The sequence below is a fragment of the Falco cherrug genome, chromosome 8 (assembly GCF_023634085.1).
Source record: "Falco cherrug isolate bFalChe1 chromosome 8, bFalChe1.pri, whole genome shotgun sequence".
Lineage (NCBI taxonomy): Eukaryota > Metazoa > Chordata > Aves > Falconiformes > Falconidae > Falco > Falco cherrug.
In genome coordinates, this window is record NC_073704.1 from 51,595,069 (window position 1) to 51,612,067 (window position 16,999).

At 36.3% G+C, this 16,999-nt stretch overlaps 1 protein-coding gene across 2 annotated transcripts in view; it reads right to left on the reverse strand.

The window, feature by feature from the left end:
* The window catches only part of GABRG2 (gamma-aminobutyric acid type A receptor subunit gamma2), a 69,016-nt gene that overhangs the window by 23,408 nt on the left and 28,609 nt on the right, over positions 1 to 16,999 (reverse strand). For both annotated transcript variants that reach the window (XM_055719172.1, XM_055719171.1), the window contains exons 5-6: positions 14,579 to 14,661; positions 13,755 to 13,892 (exon numbers count right to left, since the gene is read on the reverse strand). In XM_055719172.1, the coding sequence (XP_055575147.1) occupies positions 13,755 to 13,892; positions 14,579 to 14,661 (221 nt within the window). The remainder of the gene's footprint in view (positions 1 to 13,754; positions 13,893 to 14,578; positions 14,662 to 16,999) is intronic.

Sequence of the window (16,999 nt, forward strand, 5' to 3'; positions counted from 1 at the left end):
CAACAAAACAATATTTGCTTTAAAAGGAGCTCATGAGTTTCCTGGAAGGGATGTGGATATGGAAATGCCATCCAGTTTTCTTCAAGAAAACAACACTCCCAGGAGGCAAATGCAGCACTACTCCTCCACGGCACTGGGCCCAGCAGCAGGCCTCCCTTCTGGTTCAGCTCTGCTGGCCCCCTTCCCTCGCAAGCTCTTTACCATTCATATGCACATACGGCAGGTGGGAGAGAAAGAGTAGCTAGAGCCAAGAAAGCATTTAAAATGACTTGGTAGAGTGAGAAAAAAAGAAGTCGGAGGTTTGGTTTTTTGTCATGACGTTCAGGTTTCACCATGGAAGTGACAGCAACGTTCCCAAACTGCATCCCGGCAGTCCCTAGCCAGATGAATTTTAAACATTTTATCATTTCTAGAAGTAGAATAAGTTCAAAAGAAAATGACTGGTGGTAGTTTTTGAAAAATACATGTTTTACTGATGTAGTTTCCACCCTGTTTCTTGATCCTAACAGCTCTATGTGAACACCTTTTTAAGCAAAGTGAACGTTTGCAAATGCGAATGCAGGCGTAAACAAAGTTCTCCAAGAATCTTTCAACCTGAAACAATTTATTTGGTTTTTAGTTTGTATTACCATGAGCTAGCAACTGTGATCTTGGATTAAAATTCCACTATCATAGAAATCATATCTAGAAGAAATAAAAAAGATTGTATCCCCCAAGTCTGCATTCCCCAAGTAAGTGAATTACAGAATTAGAACTTTGTCATATCAAAAGTAGTATTTCTCATTGCCCTTCTCTGAAAGGCTACTTTTTCCGTTATTTTTATATTGTATTTCAAGTTTTGTGCATGAGTAGTACCTGTGGTACTTCATTCAGATAGGCATATTAACAATCATCATACATATCTTTGATTTTAGCTAGTGCAGGTGGAGTAAGTCTCCCTAATTTAACTAACCTAGTCTGAAGTGTAGGGTCTGTATATGAAGAACTTTAGCTTTGGCTGGATTCCCTCATTGTTTAGAGGTGCTAGAATAAAATAATTACTTTAAGAACCTTTCTATGTACATTTTTTTTCTGAAGCCTGCTATAGAATCTTCATACAAAAGTTCAGTATATATTAGAAAATTACTGTCTTCTTAATTCCACACACCAAATCCAAACTGTTTATCTGAACTGTGCATAAAATAATTGCTATTCTTCAACCTACAAATATTAGGATGAACACTTCTCAGATTATTTATTTCCTGATTTCAGTTTATTTCTCAATATTCGCATTATGATATCAACTCATAGAGCTTGAGTCCCATCTGGAGGTTAGAATTACAATGGCTTGTAAAGTGCAATGCAAAATGAAACAAATAATGAATAGCCCTTTTTTAAAAGCCTCAGAAGTGGTACTGTTTAAGCTTTTGTTAAAACTTAGAGAAGCATATTGTTTTTTATCCCGTTCCTCTAAGATAAATCAAGGTTGTACTATCTCAGGCCCTCCTTGTTTATAATTCTGAAAATATTGATCAACTATAACTGTTTACAGAAGTTGCAAAGTGTCAAAAAGACAGGTAGAGTGATGTGAGGGACTGTCATAAAATGCTACCCTACCGCTTTCCACAACATCAGCCACTCCATACACTCTTCCTCCCACAGAAAGTTAGGGTGTGAATTTGGTTGTTATTAGACTCCAAAGAAATGGCTTAGGGAACACCTATGAGGAATGCTTCAGCTGCTGAAAAAGCTTAAACTGGCGTTTACATTTTCATTAGACAGTAAAGAATTCTGCCATGAGATGCAAATCTATAAGAAATCAACCCTTTTGCTCACAGAACTATTAATTTTTTGTACTTAAATTATCCCTAGAGAAAATACCACATCAGGACAAAATGTCCATTTAAAACTTTTAAGGATGTGAACTCTAGGAATGAAGTGGACCAGAGAAAAAGAAATAGATATTTTTTTCCTCGTAACTCATCAGCCTCATCAGCACAGCACTGTTTAGGAGGTATGGTTAATTGCAAAGCTACCTAACGAAGAAGAGGTGAGCACCAAAGCTGGCAAACTCAGCAGGGGAACATCTGCTTGTGGTTGCTTTTATATTGACTTGTTTCAGAACGTAACCTGAGTGATGGTAACTATTGCAAGTATGAAACGATTCATCTTCCGGCACAAAATAGGCACTACCACTCCTAATCACATGCCAGCTGGGTTATCCTAGATCAGCTGGCTGGTAGGGAGTTCAACATCAACAGTCTTAGTCATTGCAAAGCTCTGAAACACTACTACCATCACCGATGTGGCTATGTTCTAACATAAATTGCCATATCGTCTGTGGGAGGATACTGTGGTACCTTTTCTCTCTGGGCTACTGGTGGGATTTGCTCTTGACATGTAAAATGAACCAGTTCATGAGTTCAGAGAAATGTCGTACTTCCATATTCCAGTGTTCAGAGGGCTGATCTCCTCTTTCACTTTTCTTCCCTGATCTATAGAGCCATAATGGGGTTTTGATATTTGCACTGTTTGCTAGTAATAAATTCTCACAGTGAAATTCTTTTCTTTTCTTGTCAACAGAGATATGGTGTCTCTCTCTGAACTGAAGGTTATCATAGATTTCCTATACTTGAAAGCCTATTTCTTTTTTTCTGTAGTATTGTTAAATCTAGTCACACAGCTTTTGGCAATTATTATTTTTAAAAACTAATAATAGAAAAAGAAAAGTAATTTCTTTTCTTCATATTCAATAATGATTTTGCTTTTCCCAGGATGACAATAAAAGCTGAGAGTTATTAGAGAACTCTTATTTCAGAGCTCAAATCCTTAGCACTCGAGCAAACATAGCTGCAATTACAGTATGCTGTCATGAATTGCCCTGGTTATTGTTATTGCACTTGTACAACCAAAGTTAAGATATGCAGCTCCATGACATTGCTGTTTCACTTTATGGTTTTGCAACTGGAGCAATCTAATAGCTCTGTTCCAGACTGGTAGTTTACCAGTGATATAAGAAAGGAAATTTTGGTGAACTACAAGGGTGGTTGGAAATATTCAAACTTGGTTTATATTGTTTTAAAATAAATGTTACTGGATAACAGCAGCAAACATTCTAAGAAATCACCACCAATCCTTTATTGACTATATATTTTTGAATTGTGCTGTCTGTAATTTGAATGGACAGGGTGTGAACTCATTTTAGGGTTTTTTGGAGGGGGGAAAGGGAAGAGAGTTGTTTGGTTTTATTTTTTTTAACCTATACACTCAAAACAGAAGCAACCTTGTATGACTGTTATCCATACAGCATGACTGTACTCCCTCTTCAAACTCATAGTCTCAAGATAAAAAGAGAAGAAATTGAGCTACAATTAACAAGAACATATTTGCAATAGTCAAGTTTTTTGATAATTTTCTCCATTCTTAGAACTATGTATAAGAAAGAACAAATAGCAATTTGGTGACTAGTTTCATTATCATTTTTAGTCACTAGCATTAAGACACACAAAGGGTGTTATGGTACTTTATGCATTAAATCTTGAAAAATATTTCAAAATTCTCTTATGTAGGACATGATACAAGAAATATTATAACATAAATTTTATCCCGCAGCTCTTTAGCCTTAATTATGCAGTCTTCTTGAGAGAGTAAAGAACTCACTTAATAGACTGTATCACTTTTTGAGATAAGTGGCATATTTATAGCTTCCATAACGTACATCAAAATGAGGGCAATTATGCCTTGTTTAAAAAGGCAAAGTTAAAACACATGCTATTTACAATTAAGAATTTGTTTTAACAATAAAAATGAGGAAGTTAACGTTTGTGAAACATAAAATGATGACAAATATTTGAACATTACTACCATGCTTAACATTATGCTACTATATTCTTCTGTGGGGGTGTGTTGTCAACATTATAGGATGGTTTTGTGGAACTGTAGATAACATATCTAAAAATGTAAGCAGAAGATTTTATAATCACAAGGTACTGCAGAGAGTTTTAGAAGTTTGTACATTCTGTACACATTTTCATTTAACACCCTAGACTTTTCTTTTTGTTTCTACTGGTTTATTTAATACAAAAAACTAAAAATCAAAGCTCACTGGGAAGGTGTCTTTAAATTTTGTGGTGTTAAATTAGTTTGTTGGTTGGTTTGTTTTTTGTTTTTTTTTTCACATGGGATATTTGGCTGGATTTGAGCCTTGTTAGCTCCCATCAATGCTGCCTGACTCAGATACTTTTATTATACAGATTTGTATATCTTACTTCCACTCAGCATTTCAATTACATCTATTCAAATACAATGACAACCTCCCTCAACAAAACAGTATCTTAGATAAGTAGGTTACTAAAATGCTATGTAATGACATGAGACTGAGAGGCTAGAAATTGCACTTGTAAACTAAAGGGATTTAAGTGTGTAATAACAGCCTTAGAGGCATATGTTTATTAATTAGGACATATATGTGCCTCAGGCAAATCCAAGCTTATTTCTAATGAACCATCCCTACGTTATACACATCGTGAACATTAAGCTACCATCACCTTCAAACATCCTTAATGAATTTATTTTCTCTTACTGAAAGACTAGGAACGTGATGAGTAAAGTAATACCAAGGGGGGAAAATGTGAAAGAAATTATCTTAAAATTACTGTACTACAAACATATTTTTTGAACATAAAAAGGGTCTAGAAGTGAAATGTCAGTGAGGAAATTGACCACCAGTGTTATGCTGATCAATTAAGAGGTTACAGAGATTATTACCTTGTGACTCTATAGCTGAAAGGCTGAAGTGCTCTGGAACCCTCCAATTTATCACAGGATTGCTTGAAGTTTAATTATTTAAACAGCACAATAAAAAAATTATATATTTGCATTAGTAATTTAAACATATTTATTATGAAGAAAATTCTTCTTAGAAAAAGGTTAATATTCAGAGTTATTTTAATGCTAAAATAATTATGAATATACACCGGTTTTTAACTACTAGAGTCATTGTGTCTAATGCCTTTGAACCAAAGATTTCTCACCACAATTCATTATAATCAGATCTAGCTCCAGTTTCAGAGTGAATTGCAGTGATTTTCTCTTGTGATATTGCAAGCTTCTGTGAAAGCCAGTCAGTGGGTGGGTTATGATGATTTCATTACACAACAGGAATTTAAAAAGGGAGTTGGGATGTTAATACATTTTGTGTCTCAAAGAGTCATCAGTACTCACAAAAATATATTCATAGGGACATTAGAAGCATCACAAAAATTTGCATGCTTAGCTATTTATAGGAAAGTCTTTAAGACATAAATCTCCGAATTTGCTGATTTTATCATAAAACTAATAATATTCAAAATTATTTTCCCTTTATTTTTAAATAATTTAAATTTTCTAAGGGATCTAATTATTTTCTTCCTATTAAATGAACAAATATTATTTCTTAAAGCCACTGTTCTGTTATATCCACAAAACTATATTTATTACAAAACCAATCTTGCCTTTAACATCTGTGCTTTTGCAATTACCCTGCATTAGGTTCAATGGAAATGTTTGTAAGATTGCACATTATCCCCTATTCTTTGGTTAGTTGTATATTAATCCTTTTTATCCTTACATGACCTTTCTAAAGCTCAGTTTAAACTGTAGCAAGCCATGCTTTCAGATGCGACAAACCTTCAGAAAGACAAACTCAGAAAAATAAACTTAACCTTCAAGAGTTTTTGTTCGATTGGGAAGTTATACTGGGGTGGGTTGAAAGAAGTTTCAGGACACATCATCCCTTTTCTTCAGGGACAGTCATGATTTCGCTTTGCTGGGGTAACACAGTTGACAATGAGTCTCGTAAAAACTGTCAGTAAAAAAGGGCTGAATTACTGAATCACTGGAATTTTAAGAAAGCCTTTAACCCCTCTCAAAAGATAAAAAGTAATCATCAAATTGCCTTTCAATTCTTTAAATGATTAGTTAGAAGCAGGTGAACTTCAGTGCCTAAACTTGAAGCTATACAGATACAAGCCTGAACAGAAAAGTCAGATTCTTTCAATGTATAAGAATTTTGAACATACTGAATCCACAGGAATAGTGGGGTTTTTTTCCTGCCCGTTAAACCACTAAGATCTAGCCAGTCACTGTGAAAGAGTGTTAAGGGGTTAAGTTGAAAGTAAGAAAGGGTTAAGTTAAGGGGTCCTTGTGCTCTGGATGCTTTTTTGCATTAACCCCAAAGCAGCAGATGGCCCTTCAATCCTCATTCACCGCCTTGGTTTGGGGTTTCTCGCTGCTTGTCTTCAGGCGCTTTCTGAGGAGTCTTACAGCAGCTAAAAACGTTAGGGAAACATATTTCCTATGGTTGCACTGCACTTTACCCCATAAACTGCAAAGATCCTTTTTCTTGTGGTTGTAACTGAGCATGCAGCAGAAAACCAGGCCAAAACTAGCTGTTAATTATATGCATTACTTGGATCCACAGGCTTTCTTGTTGGGTATGTCATTTGTGTTAAATTCCCTGTTCCTCGCCTATACTGTTAAGGTGGCATGGATTTTCCTGTTCTGTGCTGTCATAGGAATAAGTCCATAGTGAGTTCAAAGACAACTACAGACCAGATGATGAACAGAGAGGTGTTTGGATGAATGGAGAAAGTGGGAAGGTAACTGTGCAGATTTGTTCAGGTCTTTTGGGATCTTGCTAACAGCTGAATGAGCCAGTACAGAAGAGACCCAAATGCAATTGCCTCGGGTCCTTCCCAGCCATTCCAGGGGAGGCCTCTGTCCCTCGTGTTTGCAACGCATTGTAGTTTCTCAGGAAACCTTCAGATTGTTCCTGTCATCTTGTCTGCCTCACAGGGATTATATAAGGATAAATATTTCTAAGGTGTTTTGATTTTGCAGTTCTGAAAAAGTGCATGTACATAGACCTTAGGTGTTCTGCATGACAAGGAGGATCCAAAAAGACTGCTTAGTGAATTAGTCCATTTATGCAGCCATGTGAATTCATCTATAAATACACATTTGCCATACAATTAACCAACCTGGATGAGAAAATGTGCAGTATACAACAGGTATGGGAGGGAATTGCACCATATCTTTACTCTTTGAAGACGTGATCTTGAAATATACACTGATTATTTTGAATTAACAAACTTTTCAACATTTGTAACTTTTACAAACATTCATTAATTGCTATGGTTTGATGAATGACAACGCGAGTATCTGGATTTGAGAAAAGTTTGTTATTCATATTTGATAAATGCTTGTTTTCCGTTATTCTTCAAAAAAATGTGTAGGAATAGTTACCTTAAACTGGTTTTATTCCCTGACAGCAATATCAAAATGCTGTAAGCTACCACCAGAACACAAATCTTCCTCCAGCTCACAGTATTGTCTGTAACCCTTTATAATTGTGGTATAGGAAAGTTAAATGACTCAACTCTTCCTGTATTTTTTTTTTTCAAATAATGATATGTTTGGCACAGTAATGTTAAACAGTGATTCATGTGAGTTAAAATAAGGGAGACTTTAAATAAAAAATAATAGTATGTATATATATATATATGTAAGCAAAAATACTCCCTGATGTTCTCTTCTGGACAAGTGATAAGAATATTTATATTAGCAGTAAAGTCTTAAGGTATAGCTAATATATTTTAGGGTTATCATAAGGATATTAGCTTAGAGCTGAGGATTTCCTTTGAAGGAGCAAACATAAAAATATGCTTTCAGTCCATTGTGTTTTCCTACTGCTCAAAATGTTTCACTGTCCTACAGAGACAGTATTCTTTTAGCAAGTATGTTTAAGGTAATAATTTAATACAGATTTTCAAAAAACAAAGATATTGGCATAAATACCCTCCTAAACCATAAATAGAACAATAAAGATACACAGAACAATTTAATAGTAAGCTAGGTTTTTATGACTTAAAGCTTATGTCATATGTGCTCCTCTGCAAAGAGGATACAAAGTATGTTTAAATACTGACAAAAGCAAAATGCAGGTACTAGTATCTTGTACATAATCACTAGGTAAAAATTATAAGATAGGAAATGTTTTCAATTCTCAGAGGGATCTCCCTAACAATACCATACGCTATAATCGACCCATACCAGAATCTAGAGTTGTGCATGGGGCTGTCAGGGAGTTTTAGGCACAGTGGAAACCCACCGTAGCCATTTTTTAATGTCGGTTTGCCCACACAGATCTTCAAATATGATATGCACCTGTCATGTCATATATTTTGACTTAATAAAGAAGCATAAGACGAAGACTCTTGGGTTTTTTATGCATTATGAAACCTCTGGGGAGTGCATGCCTGCCAACAGTTCAATTCATTATGATACAGCATTAAAATAAAGTACAAAAGTCTGCAGATATGTCCTCTTCAGAAAAATAATAGCCTTGACCACATTTTCCTGACAAAACAGAAACCAGACCTAGATCTATTTATGTGGCTTAATAGATGCATAGCAAGATAAATATTTAATTACCAAGTTTATCAATTATGAGCAATATTCTGTCTCTACTGCACAGCTCTGATTAGCTCTGTAAAACACAGAACAGGAAGAAAATAAAAAAGAATTTATAGTTATTGGCTCACTAGTTTCATGAATCCTGTGCAGCTTGTTGAATTGCTATTTATTGATTAGTCTTATAATGCCTTTGTATCTAATTAAAAATTCAGGACAGGCTCTGTGAATAAGCAATAGACAATGTCTGGTCTAAAAAAGGAACTACCCAGTCACAAAGAACTGGGAATACTAGAAGCTCCATCTGTCCTGAATAATTACACATTCACAAACAATTTTGCATAGTACAGTTTTTTGTATGTTCAAAAACACTGGAATAGTAAGTAGAAATTGAGTTTGTCTAGTAATTTTATGAAATTCATAGAATTGATAGAATTCATAGAATATTGATAGAAAGAATGTCAAGATATAAGCTAGTCCTTTCCTCCTGGTTTGAGGTATGATTTCATAAAACCTCTGATTTTAGGGTTTCTACAATCTTCCTAAATAGTATGTGTCAGTGACAATTATTGTTATGGTTGAAAAAGAGTATGTTTGGTTTAATCCTTTGATCACTAATTATATTTTCTTCCAGGCTAGTTCCATACTTCCAAATACTTCCATAGATCAAGTTTTCCAAACCCTTTACTTGTTTTTTGCTTTACCCTGTCTTTCTTAAAATGTTGCACTTAAAATGAACCTTTTTTAATCAAGCAGAATGCAGCAAGTATTTAAAATCAGTTTTTCCTATTTTCCTGTTCCCAAAGTGCAACATGTCCCCGGTTGGTGTCATCCACTTGTGCATTATATTTTTCAAATCTTATACTTGTGTCACTTCTTGTGTTGCAGCAACAATCAGCAAAATTAAAGCTTATCTTTCTTGCTAGTCAAATCTGTGTTGAGAGTTCTCTAGAAAAACTTCCCTGAAGTGTCTCCTAAGCAATAGGCACTTTTTGTTCTATAATGTGATTCTAGCTAAACTCTATAATGTTTTCATTTTGACATCAAAAAGTGAAGAACAGTAGCATTTGCTGATAAGATTCACAAGTGGTGGATTTGCTGGACTCTTTTCTCACCTAATTTGTTTCTTATTTTTATCCACAGTGAATATAAAAGGTCAGAAATTAGATATAGAACAGTTCTTAAAGCAAAAAAAGAAAAACTGACATTCATTTGAATTAAATGTATTGTGAGATACTAAATGAGAATATGGAGGATGGAAAAGTACATCCTGTGCTGGAGCAGTCTTCTGGTGTTCTTCCTTTTATTATTGCTGCTTATTGTATGATACAACTCTTTCTACGTGGTGTCCACTATTTGCCCCGTTTGCCACTAGGTGTACATTTGTCCCATGTATAGACCATGTCTCTAATAAATCACACCCCCTTAAACAACTGAAGACATTGTTAGTAAAACATGAACTCTGAATCTGTCAGTAAAGCAACAGATTTTACTATGCAACCTCAGCATTAGGTCTGAAGGAGAATTTTGTAAATTTGATGCTTTCTTTGTAAGGACTACTCACAGCAGTATCCATCTAATTTTCAGAAGTTGGTGAATTTTTATTCTCCTGACTTTTCCATTAGTTCATGTCTTTATTACTGGAGAATCTCACTACCATTCAGTGGATGGGACTTTACACTGTGTGTAAATAGGTCACACAAGAGAAATGGTCGTTTCTTAATAAATGAGAATTGTTTGAGCAGTGATTATGGACATCCTTCAATAATACAATAAATCTTAGATCCATCTCATTCTATAAGTGTGTGAGGTCAACTGTAGTAGCTTATATAACTCAGATGATATTGTGTCTTAATATGCACTTTACTGCAAATAAATCTGAACCAAACCACTGTTATTTACACAGCACAGGTTGTAGTGAAAAAGCAAAAAATATACACAGGTAATATATTATTAAATGCACAGACTATTTAGTAATTTTAATTAAATGTTCATAGGGCAGAAGGTTGAGTACTAACTGTTCTTAACAGTCCCCACTATTAATGGACAGTGGATTCCATTAGCTAAGTCCGTTCTTATGTTGCTTGGTCCGTGACTTCCGAAGAAAATTAAAGTCAGATGTTCATGTTCAGTTTGGAGAGAAACAAACTGACAGTTCAAGATGACTCACTTCAGATAAGAGAAAAGACAGGAAGGTTTGTAGTATTCCAGTTGCTTTTTTCTGATGTTATTGGGATTTGCTAACTGATCAGAGACAGAATTCCGACATCTGGCCCTTTCAGTTAATCTCACATTTCTGCAGGGCATGCAAAGGAAGAGCAGCAGATAAATGTAGTCAATTCAGCAAGTCCGTCAGATCTTATGAAGCTTACACTTGACTCAAACAATCCTTGTTCTCCTCTGCCCATAAATCAGCCCAGATCTCAAATGTTCAGCTATGGCGTGACAGAAAGAGAGGTAACTGAGTTTGTAATGACCAAGTCTCAGCCATCCTTTCTGATTCTCTTCTCTGCTCCAGTCACCAAGCAAGCATAGCCCTCAGGAACTAAAGTGCGTTAGTTACTAGGAAGCATGAAGCTGGGAACAAGTATTTGTTTTGAAATGGAGTAAATGCAGATATGGAAATTTTACTCCAGTTTCAAATACATTAACACTACTCCCAGTCTCCTGTTCTGTAACTGTTCAGTCTCATATTCTCTAATTCCCCCTTCTTGTGTTCAGGTTTCCTTCGTTTGTGTTGTCAACTAAATTTAGTTTTGAGGAAGAGTTCTTGGAGGTATAGTATTTCCAACATCTCGTTTATCTTTCCACTGCCTCCATTGTACGTCAGCTCATACCCCGGTGAAGCACTGACAGCGATCAGTTTGTCATTAGTCTGTACCTAGATTGTATTGTACGCAGCACTGCACTTAGATGCTTAAAGTCTCGAGATTTATTTTTGCTGTACGGGCATTCAAACATTGAACTTGTGTACTCAGGCTGCATATAGGTTGCTAATAAATCTATAAGCTTGGAATACTTTTCTTTTGGGCAAACTATTGAAAATGTGTGCATGAAAGAGAGTAATTACAGGTAGAGTAGGGGTCTGGCTGAGGAATGCTGGACTTCATGTAGCTCCCAACATGCTAATAAGGCACTTAAGTAAGCAATGAACACTCTTCAGCTCCACCAGCTTTAAGAAAATATTTGTAGGAGATAGACCAGATTTATGACAATCTCTATTTTGTTGTTTTGGGGTTTTTTTCTCACCTTCTAATTATTTAGATACTGCACCTAGATCAAAATCAAATATAACTTTCTTGCATATCTGTGGTCATAAAAACAAATCAAACAGAAGAAGAAATATATATGCAGGACATTTTTCCAATTTTTTTATACTCAGCAGGTCTTTGAAAGCAGCTCAGCAGGTGGAGTAGCTTTCACAAATATTTCTTCTTATGAATTGAGTGTTTACTAGAGTGACTCTTTGCTGCTTTAAAGTGCGTGCTAGCTGCTGATTTTTTTAAAAGTATATTAAAAGGGCTGGTGTGTTGTCATATTAAAAACTACTGATGCAACATTGTGATTAGTACTTCATTAATAAAATACTAAATTATATAAATATATTTTTATAAATACAAATAAAATACTAAAAATACTAGTATCTTATTGCTTTCTGTGTTTTACTATTTGTTTCCCAGTACGTACTTTCTTCACGCTAGCAGAACATTAGAGTGATTTTGATTCACCAGTGCAAGGTGAATCAGTGGATCTGAAGCTTGTAAGCACGTTAAGATTTTATTACTTTCTATCTCTGACAAAAATGTTTATTAGAGAATGGTTGAAGCAGAAAAGGAAAGAGAAGAGCAAATAAGAAATCCTCAAATTAAGGCTGAAATAAAATTAGTTTTCAACCTGGGCAGGATGAGACCTTAGACCACACTTGGGTACACTGCTGCCTTTTGTGCTTTGCCTGTTGCAGGAGCAGTCTTAGATGAGATGTATTGCTGTTTATATTTTTTGCGTTAAGAGCAATTTGCCACGTCATATGTAATGGTGGTTATTAGCAGCTATGGCTCCCACACAAACTGCTCTCTTTTACACCTTTATTTCTGTTTTCCTGGGAAAATGAGAAAGGTCAGGTGCTTTCTTGAATAGCTGACTAAATATCTTCCTCAGCTAAAATGGCAGAAGATGCCATAAGACAAATGTGGCTACAGCTGGGAGGCTTCATCCCATTTTTGCCCTGGTCATAAGACTGAACATGTCATTGGTGCTTAATGTCCAGTGATTCAGGAGCTGGAACTTGAACTAATGCTCATCCTCCTTGTTTGCACTCCAGTGCAATGCACAGCAGGCTCCTCTCAACTCTAGAATATCTCACTCTCCCTCTGAATACAATAGCAACCTGACCTTTTAGAAATAAAATGGATGGGGATATTTTTGAAGTCAGAATTAACACAGATGTCTGAATTTAAATCAATATATTTTTCAGAACAATAAAATAAGGTAACAATCAAAAGCAACCTGAAAAAAAAAACCAACACCTGCTTTCATTTCACTGGTCTTTTTGAAACTGAGAAATCAAAAGCAAAGGGATATCAGGCACATACCAGAATATTAATATACAATTCCTCTTTGTGTCCTTTCTCATATTCACTGATTTTCTTTCCACCGAGTAATAATATATATGTCTAGAAGAATGTATTTTCCTGCTTAGTTAGTAGGGTTAAAATTGCTATTTTTATTAAACGTTGAGTACTTCCTCATTTATCATGTTAAGTTCCATTACTTGTTTCCAAGGAGATAGAAATATGCAGGAAAATCACGTGAGACACTGATTTGTAAGGCTGTTCTCTTTAATGAGAGTAGAATGTGCCCTGTTTTCAGGAACAAAATAAACTTGGAGCTACTGTAGTAAAGCAGTTGGGATTTTGAATGTCATTTCTGTGCAGGCCTACTTTCTGCTTCTGAAGGGTGGAAGAGGATTGTAAAATATTCAAATCAGTATCAGATTGCCATTTAGTGGCTCAGCTGTGCTGTTTTCTATACTGAAGCAGGATAGAAACTCCCCTCACCACCACCACGACCACCACCACCCTTGTAGTAGTGGCTTTCTCTTGACAGTTTTAGGTATTTCTTGAAGAACAAGAGTGGACAATTTATTTTTTCTCCTGTGAGTTTTTCTTCAGAAATACTAAAGCCTGAATGGTTCCATAAGTATTTAAAAACCTGTAATGGTTCAGTGAAGTGCCAATGCTAAGTTTTAAACAGAGGCATCTTTTTTTTCTTTCTGTAAATAAAATCCTAACTTAATCTGAAGGTAAACAGATCGGTTGTCTTACCTGAAGTAGTCTTCACCACCTCAGTTGTATTCCTTAATCCTGTAAAGGAGAACTGGTAAAGCCTCCAGGACCTGGTGTCCCCCACCTCCACTGAGCTGCGCTTCCACTGGTAAATGATCTCTTCTCTTGGGTAGCCATCTTATTGCAATGGAAAATACAGAATGCTTTGTTTCGCAGTCATTGCTGGGATTTTAGTGTACTTTGGGGAGTAAAAAACCTATTTCCTATTTCTCAAAAAAACTGATGAAGCATATTGCAACTGAATTATAGATATATTTTTCTCAAGATACTTGGTAGTGTCTTTTATTTAATGTTACATTTTATTTTACTTATTATAAATTAAAATAACACTTGAGGTAATTTTTCAAGAATTAGTATTTTAGTTTTGCAGACTCAATAGGATACAATTTTGCACATTCTTCAATTATGGCCAAAAATTCTGCAACTGGACTGGGAATTCACACCTTGACCTGACTGCAAAATGCCAAACTCTTGGCTCCAACTACTGCAATAGTAAAACACCTCTGTGCAGAGAGAAAGTATCAGGCCATGAGGCTTTGACGCTGAAAGCAAAAATTTCTACTGTTATGCTAAGATATAAGCATAAATTAATCACGTAGATCCCAGAAATTGTAGCATTCCTTAGTTGTATTTGTGAACATACATGATTCATGTACTTGAAGATGAGGTCAAAATAAAACTGAAAACCATTGGAGTATATCTAGTTAGGAAGGTAACCCTCACTGATTGTAGGTATGTAAATATAAATGTATAATTGGTTCAGTATGGATCAGAAAAGGGGTATTTCTAGGCATATTACTTACAGCTTGAAAATTCCAGGGGGCAGGAATGGGCATCCATTGGGAAGTTGTGTAACTGTAGCTGACACTCAGCATCAATTGTCAGCCTGAGGAGAAAGAGATCAGGATATGCAGAATGTACTTGAGAAGTTTGTCCTGAAAACTACATCAAGGCAAGCAAAATGAGATTCTTACTAATATGGAACCTGACTATGAAACATGCAAATATAATATCTATATAAAGCAAAATGATATGTATGTCTTAATTTGGGTATTTCAAGCATAGGAAGACTTCATGGTTACTGATAAGCAGTGTTTCTTTTTTGGTTACATAGGCCCTGATCATCTATTTTCTGGATTGTGTGATAGAATAAGATATTAAAGTTCTGTTCCCATGCATCTGAAATGGCAGCATTACTCATGACTGGCAAATCCATAAGTAGATATACAGGTCATCTCATGAGCAATGACAAATCTCTGTGTCACAACATGCCATAATGCACTAGAGAAATGCATTTTACGTGACAAAAATTCTATTTCAAAAATGATGGATGGGAGTCCAGATTTAGACATCTGCATCCAAGACAGCCATCTAGATTGCCTTCATACCAGTGGAAAGGTGTTCTGAGGATATACTTAATTTCACTCCAAATTAAGACAGTTAAATGAAATCTGAGGAATGTACTGAAAGGTATTTCCACTGAATATCAGGAGAATCTCCATGATAACTCAGGTGGTGTAGGTGCTGTAGATCAGGTAGAGACATGTACTTTTAGAAATAAAAATTTATATGAGATGTATCCCTTGATTTGCCTGCTAAAGACTCTACCATTTTCCATTCAGTCCCTTAACTGCTGCTATCCTACACTTCCCCAGCCCTGCCATGAACTGCATGATACTTGGACTTTGGAAAGGGGGGAGGAGGAGGTGGGGTGAGGGAGGAAAAAAGGAAAAAGAAGGGGGAAGGGGAAGAGCAGAGTGGTGTTTTTTAGTTCCATGAGTCTCTTGGAAAGCTGTAGAATTCTGGTCTTTGCTGATTCCTGAGTGTCCAAATGAGCAACTGTGTGAGCTGGGTTTATCTGGTGGCTGTTGCATGTAGGTACTGCATGCAAATGACTCCCTGAGTCTCATACTGTGGGATGCAGGGGGATGCTGTGGTCACTAGCTATCAAGTTAATGAAGTCAAAAGGAAACTTTTCTGCATTAGGGATTTAGGAACAAATCTGATATCCTTTGAAATTAAGGGAAGTTCTGTTTGTGACACAGAAGGAGAGCTGATTCTGTGCACTAATATCATTGCCCTTTATTTCTCTTCTCATTCCCATCATCTTCAGTTTCATTTCAAGAAAATTATAGTATGGATCCAAAAAATTATTAAGTTCTGCCTTCAATATTGCTTTTTCTCTGGTGAACGTATTTAACACTTTTTGAATTTTGGATAGGCTCAGATTTACTGCTGGTTTTTATTTGTTTTCTCTTGTGAAATTGAGTAGATTTCATTCCTCAACACAAAGCATGATCCAGGCTCTGAACATCTCCAAGTGTGGAGTTTTCTGGGCAATCTCTTCTACTCCTTGACCATTCTCACAGTAAAAAAAGTTTCTTCTTATATTTAAACAGAATTTCCTGTACTTCAGTTTGTGCCCATTGCCTCCTGTCCTGTCACTGGATACCAGTGAGATTATGTCTCTGCCTTCTTTACCTTCCAACCCCTGCCTTCTTTACCCCCACCCACATTATCCACTTTGATAAGATCTCCTGAGCCTTCTCTTCTCTAAGCTGGATAGTCCCAGCCTCTCCCAGCACATCAGATGCTCCCAGCCCTTCAGCATTTTATTGGGCCTTCACTGCACTCGCTCCAGTAAGTGAATATCCCTTTTGTACCGTGTAGCCTCACACTGGACCCAGCACTCCAGATGTGTCTCACTAGCGCTGGGCAGAGCAGAAGGATCATCTCCATTGACATGCTGGCAACGGTCTTCCTAATGCAGTCCAGGACACTGCTTGCCTTTGCTTCACCAGGATCCCAGATCTTTTTCTGCAAGGTGCTTTTCACCTGATCAACCTGTACCCTGTACTGCTGCATGGGGTTATTCCTCCCCTGGCTCAGAACAACATTTTCCTTTGTTGAACTCCATGAGATTCCTGTTGGCCCATTTCTCCAGCATGTTGCAGTCCCTCTGAGAGACAGCACAAGCCTATGATATACCACTCACTCTTCCCAGTTATGTATTATGTGCAGACGTGCTGAGGGTGCACTCTGTCCTATTGTCCAGGTCTTAAACGAAGATGTGAAGATGTAAATTATTTGGCCCGGTACAAAACTGGGGAGTACATCACTAGTGACTGCTTCTCAGTTGGCCTTCATGCCACTGCTCCCAAAACTTTGAGCCTGCCAGTTCAGGTACATTTAATCCACCTTAATGTCAACTGTTTTAGCCCATA